At 37.3% G+C, this 24,490-nt stretch overlaps 1 protein-coding gene across 2 annotated transcripts in view; it reads right to left on the reverse strand.

Moving 5' to 3' along the window:
• slc6a9 (solute carrier family 6 member 9) overlaps positions 1-24,490 on the reverse strand; it is an 89,734-nt gene that overhangs the window by 58,515 nt on the left and 6,729 nt on the right. For both annotated transcript variants that reach the window (XM_038300508.1, XM_038300507.1), the window contains exon 2: positions 10,821-11,097. In XM_038300508.1, coding sequence (XP_038156436.1) covers positions 10,821-10,850 — 30 coding nt within the window. In that variant the 5' untranslated portion in view covers positions 10,851-11,097. The remainder of the gene's footprint in view (positions 1-10,820; positions 11,098-24,490) is intronic.

Raw genomic sequence — 24,490 nt, forward strand, 5'->3', positions numbered from 1 at the left:
ATTTAAACTTATGCATTGTTTCATTACACAAAATTAACCATAGCCCCATTAAACAAAAAAGAAAGCAGAGATGCTAAACTTAGCCTAGCCCTTTAACAACCTGCTCCACATGAAAATATCATCAGCAAAAGCTTGATTAATTTACACTATAAATGTCGACTGAGATCTAGTTTTAGTAAACTAATAATATAGCTATGTAAATGACACCATGTCATAACAAAACAGCTTTCCTAACTGAGCTTTTATTAAAGCAGTTATAGGGGCTGATCTGTAGAAATTCCTGCCAGGGAAAACTTGATCAACAATGATAGTCAGGATGCTGTAGCAACAGAGCATGCAATATTAAGTGTGTTGTTTCCTTTGCTGATATAAATATTAAATCTAAGGAGATGCATCTTCAGAATTAGATACATTAAGATAATTACTGAGTTTAAGAAAAATCGTAATGTTTTTGAAGAAATTAGAAAGTTATTTTTATTTATTTGTTTTCCTGTATTTACATCATTTTATCCTTCAAAGCTCCCCTCTGCTTATACATCGGTATTATTTATAGTGCAAGTGGTAGTTGGTGCTGGTGATAAAAAAAATATAAAAAAATAAATAATTGAATAATAAAATTGAAACAAAAATTATTGTTTTATTCAAGTCTGAATCAACAGCAAAACTTAGAAAATAATATTTTGTAATGTCAGAATGAGCTACCCTTTGTTGGTTTCTTCAAAATTAATATGTACAAAAAACAAGCAAGTTTTTGGATCTACTTTTCAAAAGCACTTGTTAAGATTTTTTTTTTTTTCAAATTATAGTGCTTTAAAATTTGCCATTTTTCAGCTTTCTATAAGATTGGAACGCAATTCCATATTTTGAAAATAATTTGCTAAAATTTAAAAAATAAGTCACCGACTGGCTTTATATCATTTGAACAGCTAACTTCAAAGTGGGCCAAAAATGTATCTGTACCTATTATATCTAATACAATTTATATATCTGTCTCTTACAGCAATTAGGTTAATTTCACGTCACCTCTCATTAGCTAAGCGTGTCTCTGCTGGGATATCTGACTGTGTGAGGCAGAGAAGAGAAGGAAGCGTTGACGATTTACTCTAAGTGTTTCCTTAGCTGTTCATCTGAGGAAACTTCACCAGACTTTTGAAGAAGACAAGCACCACAGTACGGACAGAGGAGAATAAGAGGGTGTTCTAATGCCAGGATAGTCTGTTAGCTTTGTCCAACTCTGCAATGTTTGAAAAGATAAATAAATAAACAGGAGGCTGAAGAAAGTTTTTAAGGTGGAAAGAAAGTTAGAAAATATAAATTCAGATAAGTGAGCGATGTTGGTTCTGGGGTCAGACGATTTGAACTGAACACGACCTGGCTTCTTCAGGGGAGAGAGAGAGATAGAGAAAAAAAATATAGAGAAAAGAATTGAGAACAGAGAGAAATTTCCAACGCTTGGTTAAACCTGAAGTTTTCCACGTCAGTTTCTCCACCCACCCATCCGACCCCCTCCCCCCCATCCCTTACTGCTTTGGCTGGGAGGGCCCCAGCTGTTAGCTCTGTATAAATAGCGTGAGGCTTCGGCTCGGACCCCCAGGGAGAGTGGGGCTCATCGGAGAGAAGGGATGGGAACAAATCGGGCTGGAAAAAGCACACAACACACTCTTTTTGACAAACATATGGGACCAATGCTGGGGATAAAAAGGGGGAAACACGTGAGAAAAGTTGGCCTCACGTGGCAAAAGCCACCATTGCTTTCAAAATGTGACAAAAGTTAAATGAAAAAAAGAGCAAAAGAACGAACAAAAATACCATAACACGTCAAAGCACTGTCCAAGGTGCTGCCGCTTTGTGATGAGACCTTAATCCACTCCTCTTCTTTGCAAATACATTAAAACCAGTGTAGTATATTGAGCCTTACCCTCCATTACTGGAATTAGAAAACTGGGAAGTTGGAAGCAATTTGTTAAGCTTTTCCAAAATGTAAAAAAAATCATGTATTTAAAACCAGTTATGTCATAATACACATTCTCATATCGCTAGTATATGATTCATCGTAGCACAATAAAAAAAAAATGGCTTTCTCAAAATCTGAGCATGTTGGTCCTCTAAACCTAAAACCTGAGCAGGAGATGGTCCATATAAAAGCAATTATCCCCACAAACTAATGTATTCACATCAGTGTCCACACTTGACATTACTCTTTTTTCTAAAAGCAATTCTTTTAGCTGCATTTTGATTGATCATATTTTAATAGAATCATGAAAATCAAAAAAAGGTTCTCTTTTATTTTTACTTATTTCTATTTCATCTTACATCTATTTATAGCTAAACAATTTTAAGCTTGATTGACTTGTATTTGTGATTGGCAGTCCAGAAACTTTCCAAACGGTTAACATGCTCTAAATGATCTGCACCAGGTAAAAAAGTTGTATCTACTACAGAGAAGCATTGGTTGTTCCTTAGGGCATGGTACACTTAAGTAGCTCTGTTACATTGTCTGGAACAGAGAATCTTTATTGGGGGTTATTTATGTCTAATAGTCCAAATAAGCTTGTCAGCAAATATCCTGTGTTAAGAAAAGGTGACATTTATTTGGAAATCTGACAAATGGAACACAGGCAGCCTCAATTTCACGGTCAATACTCCAAGATGCAGTCGCCAGCAATCAGTCTAAAGCCTCTTTTATTCTGAAGTGATGACTCTAATAAAACTGTGCTTGATTTAATAACAATAGTCTCTGCTGTCTAAACTGACAGGCCTAGCAAGGCTAGGATTATGCAGGTAAGCAGTACAGAGGTCAGTGGTTGTTCTGAAGAAGCTGCAGAGATCAATAACACCCAGGTGAGATACACTGTTAGACAGGACAGCTTTTAGATACAGATTACATAAATCTGGTTTCAATCAAATCTGTTTTGTCTCTGCTTGCTTCTTTGTAGCACGTCAAGTAGGACTAAAGGTTGCTAACTCATTATCTGACAAAAAAAGGCGAAATTAAGTCCACTAGATGAGCTGAATGTGATATAAATTAAGATATTGGGTGCTAAAGATTGCTAAACCCGTGTATACCTGCCTTTATTATGTTCAACGACATAAAATGTAATAATAATTATGTTATGTAATGTGTTGTTTGTAATATGAAATTTTGTCTCATAACCTTGAGGATTCTACCATATTTTAATTGTTAAAGTGGTGCAGAAAGACAAAGTTATTCAACTATAGGTAACTGGAAAAAAAAAAAAAATACCCTGTAAAGTTTTTAGAAACACATTTTTATAAGACAGGGAAATGTTGAACATGCTTGTGATTGTTGATTTTTTCCATCATTATCTAAAAGATAGAAGAAGCAGCAAATGTAGATAAAATACAGCAGCTAAACAGAATTAAATGGTTTTAGGCTTCACTTGCTTAAACTGGTAAAAAAAAAAAAAAAGTCAATTTCCGTTTTTTTTTCTTCTAGAAACTGGAAACTTTATCTGTTATTCACAGATCTTCAAAGGAACCCAAGCAAAAGATTTATGAATTGATTACATGAAACTGGCTAATAAATTAATTCCTGGTGCTTCTCTAGTTCCTTCAGTTGAAACGAGCTAGAGTGAAGGCAAAGCCAAAACACAGAGGACGTGTGAAACCCAGTAGGACAAACTGTCCCACTCTAAGGAGAAAAAACTACTCCCCCAGTCCTATGGAGCTTAAAGCTGCCATTCAACAACTGCATACATAGAGCCAGAGAGCAGGTTGGGTTTGCCATAAATTACCTCTGAAACGGCTCATGAAAAGAGTTTAACTGAAAAAACTATTAAAAATTATAAATCGGGAGAGTTTTAGCTGCTCTCTATTTTCACCCAATTTTTCTGACTTTTGAAGATAACAGAGAAAATGTGTAAAATTCATGCTTTTAAACTTACTTGTTGTATTATTGCATTGGCTAAATGGAGAAAAGGTTTATTAAAGTTTGATAAAAGCAGATCAAACGAAACATAAAAAAAACATAGTTTTCTGCCTGAGTAGGTTTTCTTAATGAAATTTGAAGGTTCCAAACACAATAGGGGCCCCTATTTTCCTCATGCTAAATGTGTGTGTGTGGGTGTTTGTGTGTATGACCCAAAGTCGATGGGTGGTGAGTTACCTTTTCATCAGTGCCCAGCAGTGGACGTGTTTGGCATTCTAGCCCTCGTGTTTTGATTGTCGCACTTGCCACAGATTCAGTGGTTTGGCTCACTGTATGATTGAGTGTATAGTGAGCAGTTCAGCCGGGAAGTGGAGTGAAAGGAGAGACAAAATCATATCTGACTTCATCCACCTCCACCTGCCCTCTAAGCCTTGTCTCTGTTTCTCTAGCTCTCGGTTCACATCTGCTCGTTGGCCCTTTGCCTCAGAGGCAGTCAACATGCTTGTTAAACACTGCTGTTAACTAAACGGACTGACTGGCAACTCAATATGTCTCTTACATAACTACAAAAGATGGCAAGGGGGAAAAAAATCAAAATTTTTCACCTGTAGGTGTAAGCAAATAGTTTGAAACACGTGGCGGAGAGCGAGCTACAGAAAGCATCTGTCAGCAAATGCAGAGTTATGTGTCAGGACAACTCTTTCTGTCTCAATACAAGCAATTATCCTATACAGCACGACAAAGGGATGTCATTTTAAACCTGAGAAAAAAATTAAGAAAAATAAATTCATAACACCATGTTGAGTTTCAGTTAGTATAGGATCCTAATGTGTGTCCTGGCTGTGATAAGTTTGATGTCCCTTATGTCTCTGAATAAGTGATTTGGGAAGTATGTATGCATGTGTTTGGGTCCCGACCTCATGGAGGTTTTGGCTGCAGGATCCACTATTTCTTTCCGTTTAGTTTCCACTTCACAGGCTACAGCACACATTAGCCCGACAACCCCTGGGAAAAATCACACAAACACACACACCGACAGCCTTCCAAGCAAGGGGTACTGAAATGCAAACACAGATTTACGCTGGACATCATTAACAATAAGAGTGTACATTACATTATACATTATATATAGTCCCAAGTTCATTTTTTTTGTTTAATAAATAAGCTGGCCAAATACTAATTTGGCCTTAAATAGCATTAAGATCAACCAATTGCCTGGAAAAGTAAAGCACTCCAGGTAACCTACCAAGATATTTCTGTCCACCTAAACGGCCACCGCTCCCCCTCTGGTTGCACACCAAGCATTTGCTTTGGCAGCAATATACAATGGTGTACTAGTTTAAGACATCACTTTACTCCAACACAACTCCATCATTTCCCCTTCATATTTAAACAATTAAAACTGAAGGAAAAGACTTTAGGTAATAGCTTCAAGCTGGGTCACTAAAAGTGTCTACTTATTGTTAGCTTTCTATTTGCTTCATCCGAAATGATGTTGTTAATGTTTAAATTTGGACATAGAGTTCTTTTTCCCCACGCCTCTTAAGTTTAAATATTGTTAACTAACAGGTCATTATGTGCGACCAAGGGGACAGATTATTTCAGGAAAGTTAATTTCTATACTTGCATTAAATTTGATAAGTTCTTAAACAACTCTCTAAACACAAAGTTACATCTTTCTCTCAGTATATAAGATGACTGAAACAAAATGTGACAATTCCGCATTTTAGTTATTTTAGCTTTGAGACCTAATGCATCATTTTGGATTTTAAAATTGCTGCTGTCAGGAGCAAACTTTATGATTTATTCAGGTTTAATATGGAATTTTTTCAGACCAGTATCTATACAATTTTATTACGTTCCCAAAGTAAATGAAACACAAGTGTTCACAAAAAGTGAATCAACAAGATATTCTACGATAGATCCAAGATGCAAATTTTCAAGAAAAAGAAGTTCTAAGAAGTATTGACTCTGTTGACCTGGATATAAATGTAAACCCTACTTTTTAGATATTCATTAGAAAGAAAAGAGATTGTTTTTCTTCCAGTTCCCACTATTACAGAGCTTTGTAGTCTCCTGTTACAGTACATAAAATCCCTGTATAGCACATTGAAGGTACTTGTTATAGTATGACTATATAGGTAAATGTTTAACACTATTGGGCTGAAATTAGATGCAAGATTCTAATATTCAATAGTACACAAACATGTAAAGTGCAAAAGCATTTGATTTCTTATGCAGATCAGGTTTTCCTCATTCTCCCTGTCCTGAAAAATACACAGTTTAAAAATTATTTTCTCCTCTAAACTTTAGTTGTTAACATTCTCCTGGTGCTAAAGGATCTTAGAAAGCTCATTAATGTGTAGAAAGAAACAAAGAGCCAATTTTCATTATTTTCCTAAGTATCTGAGCTTGATTCTCAAAGCTGAAAAGTGACTCAATGCTTCATAAGAGGCTCAAAATCTAAAAACCTCTCTGACATGACCTAAGCCTTGCAATTCACTGACAGGTACAGTATGAGTCAGCTTAAAGGAAAAGACAAATCCCACTAGCACAGAGGTGATTGTATGACCTCACCTTTGAAAATGAAGTTTTATATAACTGGGTTTGAAGGTGGACATGCAGTGCATTAGCAAAAATTGGAAACTGAGAAGTTCAGCTTCACAGAAATTGCAACAAATGACTAAACATATACTAGTGTAGGAAAAGTACAGGAAACAATGCCGGTTACGCAGCACTGAGGGGGTTTGATTTGACAGCTGATATAGCTTGAAACTGTGGTTAAAAATCTTCCAAGTTTTGGCTTCCTTGTATATTTTGATCTTATTCGAGATTTAGATGACCTCCGCCTCCTTTTGGCCTTGAAGGTTGATGGAGCTGCAGCTGTGGGCCGGACTGCCTGACATATGAATGCAGCTCTGAGTTGACAAATCAGCAACACAGCAGTCCAACTCCTCCTTCTTCTCCTCCTACCCTCCAATCTCACAACATACATCTCAGCCGCAGACAATTTTAAGACTGCAAGTGCAAAAGAAGTCACCAAAGAGTAAAAACAAAGAGACAGCTATCCGTTCATCCGGTGAAAGCTTAATGCCAGGGCACCATCTGCTCATCCGCTCGGTGGAAGTCGCCACTTCCAGGGCAGTCAAAGACGACAGTAAGATTGAGGGAGACGGGGTTTCTTTGAGCAGTGGCAGGAGATTTAAGTTTGGACCAAGAGAGTCAAGGCAGAAGGCTGCAGGCCGAGCCAAACGGTAGCAGGAAGCTACTACCTAGTGTGTGCAGAGATTTATGGTGACTGGCCCATCCACCAACCATCTGGGCTGGTATAGATAAATCTAACTTGACGAAAAGAGCAGGAACTTCCAGAAAAAGGGTAAACAAAGGCAATTTTCCCCTCTTCAAATGGCAGTTTAGGTGTGCAGTTTACATCTAAAGGGTAAAACCAATAAATCACGATTACAAATTGTCGTGGTGGATGTGAAACAATATCAGAGGTGGATACGTCCGATTAAAGAACTTAAGGAGAGGGTGGTGTTGGAGTGAGAGCACTGAGAGGAAGAGAAAACAAAGGGATAGTTGGCGATGGGAGCAACGCTTTGAGAAAACACAAACACACACACACACATTCTTTGATTGGCTGCTGATTACATGAACTCAAAGCTGATCAGTGTGCAAACTTCACTATGCAGTGCTTCTGAAGACAACAGTCGAAGACAACAAAAGGGAAAAATAATAGAGTTTATATTAATTCCTATAAAAGTCTCATGCCTTGTTAAGGTTTATAAATGAAAAAAATATTAGGCAAATCAATTAAATAAGAACATTCCCAGCTAAGATGTTCACATAAATAGTTGAGCTGGCATTCCAGTTGGGGTTTATGAAAAAGAATAACCAAGCGTGATTTTTCCCATCTTTGATGAGACAAACTTTCAGAGAAATAAATCCAAATTTTCAACTAATTTTTAGAAAAACCAGACAGATTTTGATGCAATAGCCAGAAAATAATCATCCAAGAATAACTCGATTTTTAGTGACAGTGGAAAAAAAATCTTCAATGTTTACTTTCTTGTGTGTCCAGTGTAGTTTAGAGAAGGGACGATGACTGAAGGGTGAGTGACATCCAGGAAGTTTTAGGATGTGTATGAAATGCTGCGAGGATAGAGCAGATTTATTTGCTCAGAAATGTATGCTGTGATTCCGTGTTTTACAAAAGCAAAAGATTTTTCATAAAGGTTTCATTAAATTATGTAACTATATAAGAATGAAAGCTTAACCTAATTTTTGTTATACTGATATATGTTGTATGTCTGCAGGACATAAAGCAATAATGATAGTGGTTGCTCTTTCAAAATACAGTTTTCCTTAAACTGACGTATACTTGACAGAAAAAAAAATCTACTCATAATCTACTAGTAACATGATACAGACTACTCCCAAAAGCTGGCAAGAAAATTGCCACGTCCTTCTTAAAAGAAGAAAAAAAGGTGTTTAAATACTTCATGTGTACGGTAGTGATGAAACAGGAAATCTGCTAGTGACCAGCAACCAATGGTCAAACTGAAAATTCGAATAGTTTTCTGATCCCTGATTTAACGTATTAGCATTTTGCCACATTGCACTGACAGCACTACTCGTGCAAGTCACTAACTGAAAGAGACTCATACTTGGCTAGTAATAAAGTTCAGTCTAAGTGTAAGTCTAGTTTCTATATAAATAAGATACAAGCAATGCACTGTAAGAAGGCATTGAAAGAATACCTATATTTTGTGTGACTTTTCCACATCAAGCTGCCAGACAGAGAGTGAGAGCAAGAAAGCCGATAATAGGAAAGCTAAATAGAGTACAGCATTGCTTTCTTTTCTATCATTTGGTGCTTTTAAACTCTACTTGTATTGAAAGTTGTGTTAAGAAGTATTGGCAGCTTTTTAGAAATCTCACAGTTAAGATAAAGGTCTATATTACTCACAAGAACTGATTTTAATAGTACCAGATTGAGAAATGCTTTTTGTACTATTCATGCTAAATACTAATAATTCTATTACCCTTTCGTCTTCACAAATTTCACTGGGTTCACACTAGGGGTGTAAATCACACCCATCATGAATTCGATTCAGTATCAGTTTCCTGACCCAACGCTTCGATTATTTTCTATACTCAAGAATATACCGCGATACGATTCGATTCGATTAATTGGTTCCTTTTTATTTTTCTTAATTTTTTGTATACATTACAGGCTAGACCCTTTTTCCACCTGGATCCCCGCTCTTTTTGGCCCTCATGTCCCTCCGTTGTCGGACAAAGTCGCCCCCACTTCCTCTCTGCCTCGGCCATATCTACAGTACACCCACAGTGTGTAGCACAGACCAGGCTTCAATATTGAGCATAAATCAAAAATGTCTGTGTCAAGCTCACTGCGACACACTGCTGCAGGAGGATAACCAGGAAGCGGGGTAGGAGGGCAAAATAGGTTTAGCGCCACCGCAGCACAGGAGTGAGAATTACGCCCAAGAGCAAATGGATAAAAATAAAAAACCGGAGGAAAAGAAAAAACAGGAATCGATACTTTTGCTGACGTGTCGATGCATCGGATCGTCGGCTGTTGTATCGATGGATCGATACAAAACGATTATTATTTACACCCCTAGTTCACACACAAACTGGCATGATAAATGAACAAGGACAGCTTGAACAATTGCATTAAATACGGAATTTAAGTTTTCCAAAGAGACATAGACTAAATTACATGCTCAAAGCCAAACCTTTGAAAATAAATCATTATTTTTGGCAAAGTTAATTAACCTAACAACTGTAAAAAAGGCTTTGTTTAAAATTCCTTAAATGAAAAATCCAGAGTGAAACCTGGCATGACTTCTTAAATCAATAGTGAATGACAACACTTTATTGTGCATATTATAATCTTCACAATCCCCAAGTAACTTTGCCAAAAGCACAAGATCTGTTCTTCTCTCCATATAAGAATGTGCATCACATGTCAGATAGTAAAAAATGGAAATGATTTAATATAAGTCCCTGTGTATCTCAGATGTTATAACTAGTTCTCACCAATCCTAAAAGGGATCCCTGAGGAGCGCCTACATTTCTTAGTTCCAGCACATGTTGAAAAACCTTTTCATATCTCCATCTTGTGGATGTTGTTAATCTAAGACATCTTCCCAGCTGTGGCTAACGATTAAGATGAAAGGGAGCTGGAAATACTGATAACGCCTGCTTCTACGGCTTGTATCCACTTTAACATGGGCCAACTTCTTGAAGGGACACAAGAAATGTCACTGGAAAGGAAAACAACGCTTCAAACAAGTGAGAATGTCAAAGGAGAGTTGGAAGTCTGGGTTAGTGTTTATCGCCATCTTAAGATGGACTCAAGGACTTGGAATGAAGGGAGAAATGGAGGGAAAAGTGACCAGACTGTCAATGACTTTAAATTACCAACGCTCCACTTCAGAGCACGACAGAACACACATTTACCTCTTGGCCCTGACTTTTATCAGCCTCCCCAAATAAACAGTATAGAAGAGATTTTCTTCCTCGAGATGAAACACAAATTTTCCCATTCTAGACAGTTGATGATGTGTAAAATTAAACAAGAAAAGACTAATCAGTCTCCTCCAATACAAAAAAGAGCAGATTGGTTCCAAAAGTTTCTATAGGCAATTTGTGCATCAAAAGTTGTGAAGTAATATTCTTTATAGTTTGTGACTGAATACAGTTAAAGGATGTATTGGAACCTTGTAAATACCAAAATATCACAGTAAAACAGCTGGTCTGGAGTTGAAAAAAAAAGGGAAACAGGGAGTAACTCAACTGGTGGTCAAGCAGCTGCATCCCCGCAGAGCGACACTGCTGAGATGTGGCTGCATCCATGTGCTTTTGTGTTTGAAAAGTTTTACTTAACAAGGGGAAAACTTACCAGGATGCCAGTGAACTGCTTCTCATCCATCCTCCAGCAACTTGTGAGCAAAGATCCTCTGCCTCTTTGCTATTTGCACACACTGTCTGGATTGGACTCGTCCACCTCTGGCTATCAGAGCTCTGATGTCTTCTGAGGTGCCCCAGTGCCTTCACCCCGCCGCGTCGGACTCTCTCCGTCTCGGTTCCCCCACTTCTTCTGTGCCGTTTGCAAGTGTTGCTTGGAGTGGCGTCGCTGCTTTGTGTTAATTCTGCCCTAATCCAGGAACCTTTCTAAGCTGTGAAAAGAACACGTGACAAACAGAGAGGGGTAGGAGGGAGGAGAGGAGAGGGGGCAAGGAGACACTTTTTAACAACTTTTGGAATAATCAGATCCAACTTTATCTCTAATCTGTTTCATGTAAAACAAATTGAACATGACCCCAACCTTTCTTTCCTCTCAAGAGTTTATTAAATCAATATGCTTTTAAATAATACATAGAAAATAAGCTACAGCTGACACAAAGGATTTCGAAAACATGTAGTAACATATTTGCATACTGTAGCAAAGCAGCTGGCACAACAAAGTGCCCTTTTGTGTACAGAGATTAACTGTTAGGGGAACATTCAGACGGCTGTAAGGCGGCCAAACTGGGGGAAAAGCTCTGAACCCAGAATTAAATCAAGGCGGCAGAAAATATTTGTGTAGATAAAGCAGTTTTTTTTTACAGCTTCAAACTTTCAAGATAAATTTTCTTCGGTATTTAGCCAAAATCTTAAAAAAAACAAAAAAAAACAATTTAAAATACCAACCAGTTCTCTTATATAAATGTCCTATAGGCAGGCTAATATAATGTAAAATGGCTTTAGCTGAAACAACATTTTATTTACTGTAAAACTGGAAAAACAATAGTTTTGATTACAAAACAGCAAAGTTAAAAGTTTCTCTATAAATGTAATATTTTGAACAAAAGATATTTCATAGGATGAATGATACTCTAAATTTATAGTTAGCTCTATTTAAAGTTGTCCGTAAGAATCCTGTTGCAAGTCAATGCATGCTGTATGTTCTCTGTAGAATGACGTGATTACAATTTAATATCAAAGACTGGATTGGCACTTCATGGCTGATTAAAAAGATTCTGACTTTACATGAAGTTATAATGCCACACATTATGTTTAATTAATATGCCAATATTAAATGCGAACTATGAAAAGCAAAGCTTTGTTCCGATGTGAAAATCCCAGATATAGACCTATTGAGGACTAAATTTATACATGTAATACATGGAGGTTCACATACCAAAAAATAACCGATCAAACAGATTCAATATTGCCACCATGGAAAAGCATCAAACTTTACCTCATTGTAAAGTGAAAATTCTCTGGTTAGTTAAATAGACTGGCAGGCTGAGGCTGCATATTTTACTTTACACAGTAGATGTGATCCTGCTTTTTCTGAATTCATTGCTGACTCAATAAATGAAAACAAAAAGCATCTCAACACAAGCAGAGAAACGGGGCCAAATATAGCCACCATTCAGGGTCATACGCATAAAAACCCTAACATGCAAACACTGCACTGGCTTCACATACAGGAGCCTATAGAGTCACTGAAATGCCCAGAGGAATGCATCATGCACAGCACGATGCACATTGATAAGAGATGAGTGTAAGAGTGTAAGAAACAAATCTAGATTATAAACTAAGTCCTACCGTCCACAAAGCGATGCTGCAAGAGAAAGAGACACTAAACAAAGCCAACATCAGCAAAGGGAGCTGGCTCAGTGTCTAAGGAACTATCTGAAACCAGGACGGAAGACTGTGATTAAAATATACAGCTCTGGCTCCATCCCACTGAGGAACTGTACTAATGTATGTATGTACATGAGGAACCAGGCCAAGCCTATTGGGCAATCCTGGAAGGAGTGGCAGCAGGAAGTAGGAGCAAAAGGTTGTTGCTCTAATGAGGGTTATTTAAAACTAACATCAATGTTAATATACAATTTACAATCATGATAAACAGCTCAAAAAAAGTTCATTCAGTACCTTCAAAAAGGCATTCTTATAGATACATATATTCTATATATATATATATATATTTTTTTTCTCTCTCTCTGTCTCTATTTAAAATCTTGCAAAATTTAAATCTTAATGATTTTAGTCTTTGATTTGATTTATACCTGAATGCTTTTCCTTCAGATGGTATTTTTAGCAAAAGATCCCTGCTTGCGACCACCTTAAACATTACGGTGAAGTCTGTCATAGTGGTTAGGAAAATATTTACCATGTGGATAAATTGGAAATTCATGAAAATCCAGGCAAATTTATGTCAGTCATGTACGAAGTATGAAGGACATACTAATAGGACGTCCAGCTCTGTCCCAACATGATTACACAGTAGGTAACTGCTCCCGGACGACATGTTCTCACTGCTTCCTTAGGACAAACTGTCCATTTCTGGTGTGAAGAAACTTGTTACAGTTGAAGACCCCTGCTTACTCTTAATTTCCAAACAAATTTGAAGCAATAAAGTATAAAAGCTAGGTTTTGAAAGCACTTCTGGTCAAATCAAACATAGTTCTTCACCAGGAACCACTAGCGGCAGAGTTCAAGAAAATTTTGAATAGTTTTCATTTACACAAGATTATAACAGTTATAGTCAAAATTATGTTTTAGTATATGACAGCATCAAATGCTCCTTTTACTCTCATGACTTCCTTAGCAAAAGCATGTTCAAGGAGTTTAAGGAATAATAAATTACACACAGTATGAACAAGCTAGAGTAACTGATTAAGGAACATTTAAGGTTATAGTGGCATTCCTTGAGGGAAACCCTACATAGGAGCAGAAATAGACAGTATTATGTGTGCAGGTGGTCAGGGAATGTACATACATCCCGACATGCAGGTTTGTAACATCTGTCCTGTCATATCTGCTTCTCTGGACTTTTTGGTTTTAAAACTTAAATAAAAACGTTAGGAAGTTTTTATTTGGGGTTGCATTGTTTTTGCTTATCATGTGTTTCTGTTAAGATTTGTATGACTTTTTCAATTAAATATGAATTTACTCTTCCTTGGTGTTTATTTTATTTATCTCTTTTCTGCACTCCTGTTATCTATTTAACATGCACTGTACTTTTTTTTTTTTTTTTTTATGGGTTTCTGTTATCTATGGATTACGGTTTCCCATTCCAGATTATGTATCTACATTTCTCCAGTCCCATCCCCATCCTTTAGTTTTCCCTTCTGGTCATTCTGTTTCTTAGAAATTTGTTTCTTTTCCCTGATTAGTCATATTAGTTCATCCCAGCCCTATTGGATTTCCCTAGTACCCCTATCCTTTCCCCTTAGATTTTTTTCTAGCCACTTCTGTCCACACCTGCTCCCAATTGGCTGATTACTCCAGTCATTGTTCTGTTTCCAATACAGTATATACAGGTGCTGGTCATAAAATTAGAATATCATGAAAAAGTAGATTGATTTCAGTAATTCCATTTAAAAAGTGAAACTTGTATATTATATTCATACATTACATACAAACTCATATATTTCAGATGTTTATTTTGTTTAATTTTGATGATTACAAATGACAACAAATGAAAATCTCAAATTCATCATATCAGAAAATTAGAATATTGTGAAAAGGTTCAAAATTGATGGCCCCTGGTGCCACACTCTAATCAGCTAATTAACTCAAACCACCTGCAAAAGCCTTTAAATGGTCTTTCAGTCTAGTTCTATAGGCTACACAATCATGGGGAAGACTGCTGACTTGACAGTTGTCCAAAAGACGACCATCGACACCTTGCACAAGGAGGGCAAGACACAAAAGGTCATCACTAAAGAGGCTGGCTGTTCACAGAGCTCAGTGTCCAAGCACATTAATAGAGAGGCGAAGGGAAGGAAAAGATGTGGTCGAAAAAAGTGTACAAGCAAGAGAGATAACCGCACCCTGGAGAGGATTGTGAAACAAAACCCATTCAAAAATGTGGGGGAGATTCACAAAGAGTGGACTGCAGCTGGAGTGAGTGCTTCAAGAACCACCACACACAGACGTATGAAAGACATGGGTTTCTGCTGTCGCATGCCTTGTGTCAAGCCACTCTTGAACCACAGACAGCGTCAGAAGCGTCTTGCCTGGGCTAAAGAGAAACAGGACTGGACTGCTGGTGAGTGGTCCAAAGTCATGTTCTCTGATGAAAGTAAATTTTGCATTTCCTTTGGAAATCAAGGTCCCAGAGTCTGGAGGAAAAGAAGAGAGGCACTTCATCCACGTTGCTTGAAGTCCAGTGTAAAGTTTCCACAGTCAGTGATGGTTTGGGGTGCCATGTCATCTGCTGGTGTTGGTCCATTGTGTTTTCTGAGGTCCAGGGTCAACGCAGCCACATACCAGGAAGTTTTAGAGCACTTCATGCTTCCTGCAGCTGACCAACTTTTTGGAGATGCAGATTTCATTTTCCAACAGGACTTGGCACCTGCACACAGTGCCAAAGCTACCAGTACCTGGTTGAAGGACCATGGTATCCCTGTTCTTAATTGGCCAGCAAACTCTCCTGACCTTAACCCCATAGAAAATCTATGGGGTATTGTGAAGAAGAAGATGCAATACACCAGACCCAACAATTCAGAAGAGCTAAAAGCCACTATTAGAGCAACCTGGGCTATCATAACACCTGAGCAGTGCCACAGACTGATCGACTCCATGCCACGCTGCATTGCTGCAGTAATACAGGCCAAAGGAGGCCCAACTAAATACTGAGTGCTGTACATGCTCATACTTTTCATGTTCATACTTTTCAGTTGGCCAACATTTCTATAAATTCTTTGTTTTTATTGGTCTTCAGTAATATTCTAATTTTCTGATATGATGAATTTGAGATTTTCATTTGTTGTCATTTGTAATCATCAAAATTAAACAAAATAAACATCTGAAATATATGAGTTTGTATGTAATGTATGAATATAATATACAAGTTTCACTTTTTAAATGGAATTACTGAAATCAATCTACTTTTTCATGATATTCTAATTTTATGACCAGCACCTGTACTCCTTCCCAGAAGTTCCTCATAGCTGGCTTCTCTTCACTCCTCATGTGTTTTCCTCCCAAGCATCTCCTTGTTTTGGTTCCTGATTTCCCTGCCTGTTATGTCTGGATTTATGCTTCTATTACCAGCTACCTCATCATTAAATCTGCAAAAAAAAAAAAAAAACATTTCCGCCTTTCATCCCTGCATTTTGACCCTCTACAAACATCCCACTAACAATGACACACAAACAGAAATACCACTAATAGAACAGGAACAAAAACATAATGGGTCATTCTAAAGAGCTCAGTGGATTCCAGCATGGTGCCAGTAAATTTCCTTGGAACTAAATGTTCTACAGCCAACTGTTAGTTGTGTCATAACTGAGTAAATGGATTAGGAATGTCAGAATCTCTGCTGGGATGCTTAGTTACACAGTGAGCAGAGGTTGCCTAATGTCTGTATTGTTTATAGTAATGGACCTTTTAAACTAAATATGACCATTGGATTAGATCAAACACACTGTGCACAACGCTTCAGAAAAAGAGGGTCCTTGACCAAACAGCTGTATCCACACCAAAAGCACCGGAAAATTTTAAATTCCCACCAAAATGCTTTCTGAAGTGAAGAATGATGCTTCTTGATCTGTGCTTCAGTTATTTTTTTCAGTATCTCTACTTAATTTGAGTACATGTTATGTCTTGGACGATTTACTTTTGCTAAATTACTTTCTACTTTTCAAAAAATGATCCGTACTTTCTATTTCTTACTTTCCCAAAACTGGCTCATTACTTCAATACTTACTAATACTGACATGACGTAACAGCAATAATAACAGAGGGAAAATCAAAAGAGAATCTGTCCAGTTGAAGCACAGTTAATTGGTAGACAAACATTAATATTGACATAGCTAAAGACAGTGGCTGGAAAACATTGCAGTTTACATGTTGATTGTGTCTCTAGTTCTAATTCCACTTTAATTCTATTTGGTTAATGCTGTCAATACCAGAGCTAAGTATCTCTAAGTATTCAACTGATTATGCAGAAATTATGTTGAGTTCAATCCACATTATTCTGTCTGAAATTCTAAATGTAGAACAAAACCAGATACCAAGCTTGGATTTTTAGGTTCTCTCTCTACTAGGGCTGATTAGGGTTCCCTCTATTTTCCATTTCGTAATCAATTCTCACATAAATATCTAAAGATCAATTCATATAACCAAATATCAATTTTTTCCACTGTGAACTTTAATGTGTAATCACCTCTGGCTCCACTCCTGTCCTGGCGGTAATGTACCCAGAAGCTGTTTGCCAACCCACGATACAGGATGAAGAAGAAAACTAAGGAGAAGAACATAAGCTGTGTTCGATTTCAGAGGCTGTATCCTCCAAGCACCGGATCTACCTGGACTCAGTCCTTAAAGGTCCATAAAAATAAGGAGGCCGGAAAACATTGGCTATGGATTCAAAACAGCCCAGCCTTCTCCAGCTTTCACCACCTGTACGCTCTGTCGCCTAGCAACTGTGACAGTTGACACACAAAGCAGGCAAAGATGTACACCACACTACTCCCTATTGTTCCTGAATAGATGATCTTTGCAAATTCATAAGAAAATCATATTTGACACAGTTTTAACCATACAATTTGACTCTAGAGACTTTTTCCTTTTTTTTTTAATTATTTTCTTCATCTTACCTAAAGGCTAAACCAGAAACCAACATTGAACACTGGCATAGAAATCATTGCTCAATATATTTTTCACACCTTGGTCAGAAGTAGTTATGTACTTTCCCAATCTCTTTTATAAGAAGAAGAAGAAAAAAAAAGCATCCATCTCACTAAGAGATGCAACACTGTTGGCAGTGTAGTGGCAGACGTACATGGGTTCAGTGCTTTGGATCTGCATGAAGCATGTCAGTCAATGTCAGAGCCTCTGGTTCCTTGCCAGTCAGAATGTACAAGACTGCAGCCTTGAGAAAACAAATCAGCAGCCATTACTGCTAACTACGTTTACAGTGGGTTTTTGTTGGTCTCACAAAGCAGCTGTGTCTGTTATCAGTGAGGTCAATATGAAGCAGCACGATTGGGACTCCACAATTTCTGTTTGGGTGTGATAGACTGCCTTATTCTCATATATATATATATATATATAAGAGTAATTCTAGCAGAGCACTCAAAGCAGCCCTAACTAAGCTGTGACCGTTGTTCAGAACCATGTGAACAGAGACAGCAGAGCTAGAATCACTTTGAAAAGCTAAATAAACATAGTAATTATGTCAACAGTGCAACGGAAATGGGAATGGGAAAACTATTGGATTGCATTGTAAAGACAAAAAACCTTAAATGTACCTTAAATGATGCACTAAAAATACCTAGAACCTATTTATTTGCCATGAGGCCTATGTGAAACAAAAGAAAAAAAATTCCCCTTGTTCACATGATTAGAAATTAAGTTGGATGTTGATAAGCTACTAAAACGTTTTTACTTCATCATATCGGGTTAGTTCAGATAATCTGCACTTTTTAATTTATTTTCTAACATTTTAAGTCTTATTTTGTCATTAGTGCTACATTTGTATTACTAATTTAAGTTGTATTCAATGTATATATTTAAAGTGTATTCAAAAACTGTTCTTTGCAAACCTTCTTCTTTGCAATTTCAAATTCAAACACTTTGAAGCATAAAACATGCTCACACCAACTCAATGGAAGAGATAATGAAACAGACATTTAGCTTGACTAAGGTGGTGATACTTCCCAACTTCCCAAGTTTGCAGCTTTTAGTTTCACTCTGAAACAGCAGAAACACCACTAACTAGAAATCAAAACTTTAAAGAGGAAATAAGAATGTCTCTAAAATAGCAATAAGACATCAGTCAAAAGACTGACCGGACAAAGATATGCTGTAGACGTGTTCCTATGACAATCAGGAACTATTAGTCAGATTTCATCTGGGCAAACAATGTGACTCTTTCAAAGTGATGCAATAGATGCTATTTTTTTCCAGTACCACAGCATCTTTACTCTCTCATTTCAGAATGTGAAACTTACACATATATTATATAAATTAATTACAAAGAGAGAAATCTTTTTAGTCTTCAGATCTTGTATTTCTCATTATTATGACTTATTAATGACAATCAAAACCTTGGCTTCTTAACGAAGTACAAATACTTTGTTACTGTACTCAAGTAGATTTTCCTGATATTTTTACTTTACTTTACTAGTTATTTTTATGGCGACTTTTTACTTCTACTCCTTACATTTTTACACAAATATCTGTACTTTCTACTCCTTACATTTTAAAAAATTGGCTCGTTACTTTAAATTTGAATCATTTCAATGGAGTTACCGTTATTATTTTTCACGTCATCAATACCAAATTAAATCTAATTGGATGGGAATCTACGTTGCATTTGACGCACCACTACAAGATGAATCGACAGGTTCGGCGGTATTCATTCGTGGCAAATCATTGCAGCTTGGTGGCGGTGGCGTTAGCATAGTAATATGGATGATGAGATGATTGAAAATGAACACAACGGAGATCTAGTCCTATTGGCAGACATCCTTTTAAAATGTAGGCAACGGCATGAAAAAAGTGGTTTCTACTTTTACTTTTATACTTTAAGTAAATTTACAAGCCTGTACTTTGTTACTTTTACTTGAGTAAAGAAGTTTAATCAGTACTTCCACTTTTACCAGAGTATTTTTTAACATAAGTATCCCCTTTGACATTCTTCATTGGTTTTAGGTCCGGCCTGTTTTCTGGCCAATCAGTAACAGAACATGGTAACTGAACCTGCTTTTGGTACATTTGGCAGTGTGAGCATGTAGTTAGTCCTGTAGAAAAGTTAAATTAGCATCCCTGTAAAGCTTGCCAGTAGAGGGGAGCATGAAGTCCTTCAAAATGTTTTGATCGATGGCGGAGTTAACTAGTAACCTCAGGAAGTAAGTTGTGGACCAATGCCAACAGATGAAATGGGACCCCTATTTTTCATTGACTGTGGAAACTTTGTAGTAAAATTAAAGAAACATGGATTATGACCCTCGCTATTCTTTATCTTTCTTATTCTTGGCCTTGGTGGTAAGATGCTCCTAGTGTTGGCTTTGGTTCAAAGGTGGCTAGACAAGGTAGATGTGACATTTGTAGAGCAAAGTGTCTGTTTAACCTGACCCCAGCCAGAGTTCACTTCTTAACAACTCAATGCTGCAATTATCCATGTTTTTGGATAATTTTGGAACTTTTTCCCTCAGACTTTTTCTTTTCACTTAATTTTCTATGAACACGCTACACTTCTCACTGAATTTGAATTATTTAAAGCACCAATGCTGATTTCAGTTTGTTGTTTATATGCAAACAATAATTATCGCTGAAAGCGCGCATTCAGCGTCTGCTCTGCCGATAATGCAAGCGTAGAAGAAGAAATGTGCTGTTTACCTGTGCAAAGAAAGAAACAACGAAAGAAAAATGTCTGAGGACTTCAGTGTTGAGGAAGAGCATGAGTTCTTTGCCGAGCTGAATGCGCACTTTCATCTGGTTTGGTCTGCAGTGGTTTCCGTAGACTCGTGAACGCGCTTTTAGGAAATCCTATACACTACTGTTTATGCTCTAAAAACATTCTAAATGACTTTGTTTCGAGTAAATTATGGATGCTACCCACTCAGGACACTTGGAATACATTGGACGAGCAGTATGGAGGAATATTGACACGTTTTTTGTGGACTTTTATGGACCTTTCTGCCTCGGGCGCCATAGACCTCCATTATTTGAATGTCAGCAGACAGCAAGAAGCCTCCCAGATCTCCAGATGCATTTGAGATATCAAAAATGTACTCCAGAGTGTTGTTCAGCATGGGGGTGAGTAGAAAATTAAGGCTAATCATGTTTTGGGTGTACTATTCCTTTAAATTGTGAACAAAAGTGGATTAAAGGTAAATTCATGTCAGATACTTTAGATGTCAAAGACTGCACACTCTTGCTAAAATACAAGGTTTTTAATGATGTTGTCAATTAAATGAGACCACTACAAATTATTTGACAACTCTTCCACCCTTTTGTTTTTATGTTATCAGTTGTTCTTGAATTATTTGCTAAAATCTTGCAAAGCTGCTATAAGGAAAATAAAAAAGATAAACTCAACAACAATAGCCTAACTGCATAAGTGTGAACACCATTCAACTAATATTTTGCAGAAGAAAAATTAAATTAAAATATTTAGTCTACTGTGGTTCATCCAAAAATCAATAAAGGATAATCTGATTAACTGTAAATGAAGTTCAGCTATCCTAGGACGTATAACTATTACTCATTTCATCCTTTAATGTAAACAATAGTTTGCTGATATAAGTCAGATGAAGGGTTTAAAAAGTACACAGTTGGTAAAAAATGTTAAACAATAGTATGAGTACTTAAACTGGATGTTTTCCAATAAGCATTTAAAATACAAGGTTGAATTTGGTGAGTGAGCATTCTAAGCCCTGGTTGGTAGCACTAAAAGAGTTGGAGGAATAGTGGTTAATGCCGGTTGGTTATTTTATGGACTTTTCTGTTAAGGGAAAAACATTCGAAAAACTCTATTGAAACTCTGTTTACACTCTATTGAAACCTGGGAATCTGCTGTGCTCTAATTGACCCAAAATCTGAACCTTTGGGAGCAATTCCAAATTATATATTTGGCCAAAAAACATCCCTGTCCAGATTAACCTAATCATCAATGGTCCTTAATATCAACTATTTGTTATCCCTAAAAAAAACTCTATACACCTAGTGTATAACATAAGAAATCTGTTTTAAAAATCCAGTTTTATTTTTATTACTAAAATAAATTTCAATCAATCCTTTTTTTTTTTTTTTACTGCTTGGTCACAGCCAGCAGTGTTTGTGCAAAAGGCCAGGTACACCTTGGACAGATCCCAGGTCCATCACAGGGCAAGTCAGAGGGCTGGACGATAAACCATACTTTTACCGTTATTGTTATTCACCACGATAACATTGTACAAGTTTTCCATGTCGGTAAAACAAAATAAACTTAATTTAGCAGTTTTTTACTGTGTGCAAGGGTGGCTGGTATTTCAGTTTCCCTTTAAGACACGGCAGCGCGTGTAATCACGTGACTCCACCCACACACTCAGACGGAGCACAAAGGATAATGGCGGATGAACCCAGTGAAGAAGTGGCTAACACAGCGGTAAACAATATTAGTTCCAAAAATAAAATTTGACGTCTGTAATTCGGAAATATTTTGGGTTCCACAAAGAGGCTGCTGAGCAAAAATATGTGAAATGCAAAGTTTGGCTAAAAACTGTCGGGACTACCCAAAGTAACACATCCAACCTGTTCCACCAACTACAGAACAGCCACGCTGTTGAGTTCAGATATGTGCAAAAGGCTCCATTACTTTTGCGCAAAATGTTTGCAAGAGACGAAACACCTTTCTCCTGTTCAACGAGACATTGTTGAATGTTTAAACTTGATATAGTACAAGACTTTTAAGATTTTATTGAAAGTAACATGTAAATGTGATTTATTAACTAAATAAATTACAAATAGATCAGTTGCATTTCCTGCAAATGCCTTTATTTCTGATAGAAGAGTCAGAGCATTTATCGTGCATTTATCATTATTGAGGTAAAACTGTCCAGTTTATCGTGATATTTATTTGAGGTCATATCACCCAGCCCTGACTCAGAGATAAACAACCATGCACACACACTAACACCTAAGTGCAAGAGTCACCAATAAAACCCAAGGAGATCAATACTGCTTGTAGAAAGACGCTAGACTTGGACACAAACCCAGGACCTTCTTGTTGCAAGGCAACTGAGCTACAAACTGCGCTACACCACACATTACCAAGCAACTAACTTTTTTATCCATCCATCTATTTGTTGTCTCCTGCTAACTCGATCAGGGTTTCAGTGGGGTTGGTGCCTCTCCAGCAGTCTATGGGTGAAAGGCAGTGTACACCCTGGACAGGATGCCAGTAACACAAAGAAACACAACCATGCACATACACAAACCTAAATACAATTTAGAGAAGCCAGTTAACCTAACAGTGCTGTTGTTGGACCCTGGGAGGAAGCTGGTGTACCAGAATAGAACCTACACATTGTTGGACAGTCTAGACCCAGGACCTTTTTGCTGCAACAGTGCTACAAACTGCACTAATGTGCATCGTCAAGTACTGTAAGCCATCATTCTTATCAATTGTAGTAAAATGCCTGAAATATATTGAGTGATATTAATGTATATATTACATGAGCATCAATTTATTAGCTGAATGACTGAAATGAATTCTTCCATCCATCCGTGACATGCTTGATCCCAAGGGGATTGCGAGGGGTGTTGGTACGGTACCTATCTGCAGCTCTCTACGCGCGAGAGGCGGGGTACACCCTGGACAGGTCGCCAGTCCATCGCAGGGCAACACAGAGACAAACAACCATTCATACTCACACTCATACCTAAGTAGAATTTAGAGAAGCCAATTAACCTAACAGTTATGTTTTTGGACTTTAGGGGGAAGCTGGAGTACCCGGAGAGAACCCACGCATGCTCAGGGAGAACATGCAAACTCCATGCAGAAAGACTCCGGGAATCGAACCCAAAAGCTTCTTGCTGCAAACCAGTAGCGCTACCCACTGCACGACTGAGCAGCCTGAAATCAGTTCATTATAAAATAAAATAACTGACCTTTTTGCAAATAGTACTCAGAATAAGGATTGCTTTAAAAGATGAAAGCCTAAATGCTGCAGCAGAATGAGGTGATGAAATAAAAGCAAGAGACAATCAGGAAAATGGAACCACATGAAAAAGAAAGAAGCAGGAACATAACCACATATTTAAATACAGACAGATTTTCAAAACCCTAATAAGAAAACCAAAAGCACCAGTGAATGGAGAAGAGGAACCAGGAAAACCCAAACACAAGATGAAAAGTAAAACTGGCACTTTACAGCACGGGACAGATTACCAGCATTTGGATAAAAAAAGAGATAGTTTCTGTTTGTGATGTGTTGGGGTTAATATTCATAACTATATAGACAAGATCCCAGTCATTTTAAACAACTAAAGTAACAGATTTAAAACACAGGGGTGGCAAGTTTACCAAAATAGCTCACCAACAATTGCTTTGTCAAAGGTATAAAGAAGTTTAAAGAGGACATATCATGCAAAATCCTCTATATTTTAGCCCTTACACTGATATTGTATACTGAAAGTGTCTAGGAGGGAATAAAAATGTAAATTAGTCTTTAAAGATGCTGAACAGATGTCTTGTTTGGGTCATATATTTAATCTGTTTATTTATCCCTATTAATTTTTTTGAACAATAACGTTACAGTAATTGCTGCACAGACACCAAACAATGTCATGGATTGCAGCTAGCCAGTGTAGTAAGCATGAAGGTAGACTATGTAAAAACATAATAATTACACGCTACCATGCTGTGTTTATTTTACAGCAGTTCTGCAGGTTTTTCAACCCCATCTAGGTTAGACCTTTAATCAACTTGGACATAAAAAAAAAATATTGTACCACTACATAACACCTTCTATGTAACCTCAGAAATGGTTGAATACTGCGGAGGGATCATCTGTGACTTGGCGGTGGGGAGCCTGTGAAGCATCTTTATACATTTATAGAGAATGCATCAAAACA

The sequence above is a fragment of the Cyprinodon tularosa genome, unplaced genomic scaffold, assembly GCF_016077235.1.
Source record: "Cyprinodon tularosa strain WSP-4 unplaced genomic scaffold, ASM1607723v1 ctg45, whole genome shotgun sequence".
NCBI lineage: Eukaryota > Metazoa > Chordata > Actinopteri > Cyprinodontiformes > Cyprinodontidae > Cyprinodon > Cyprinodon tularosa.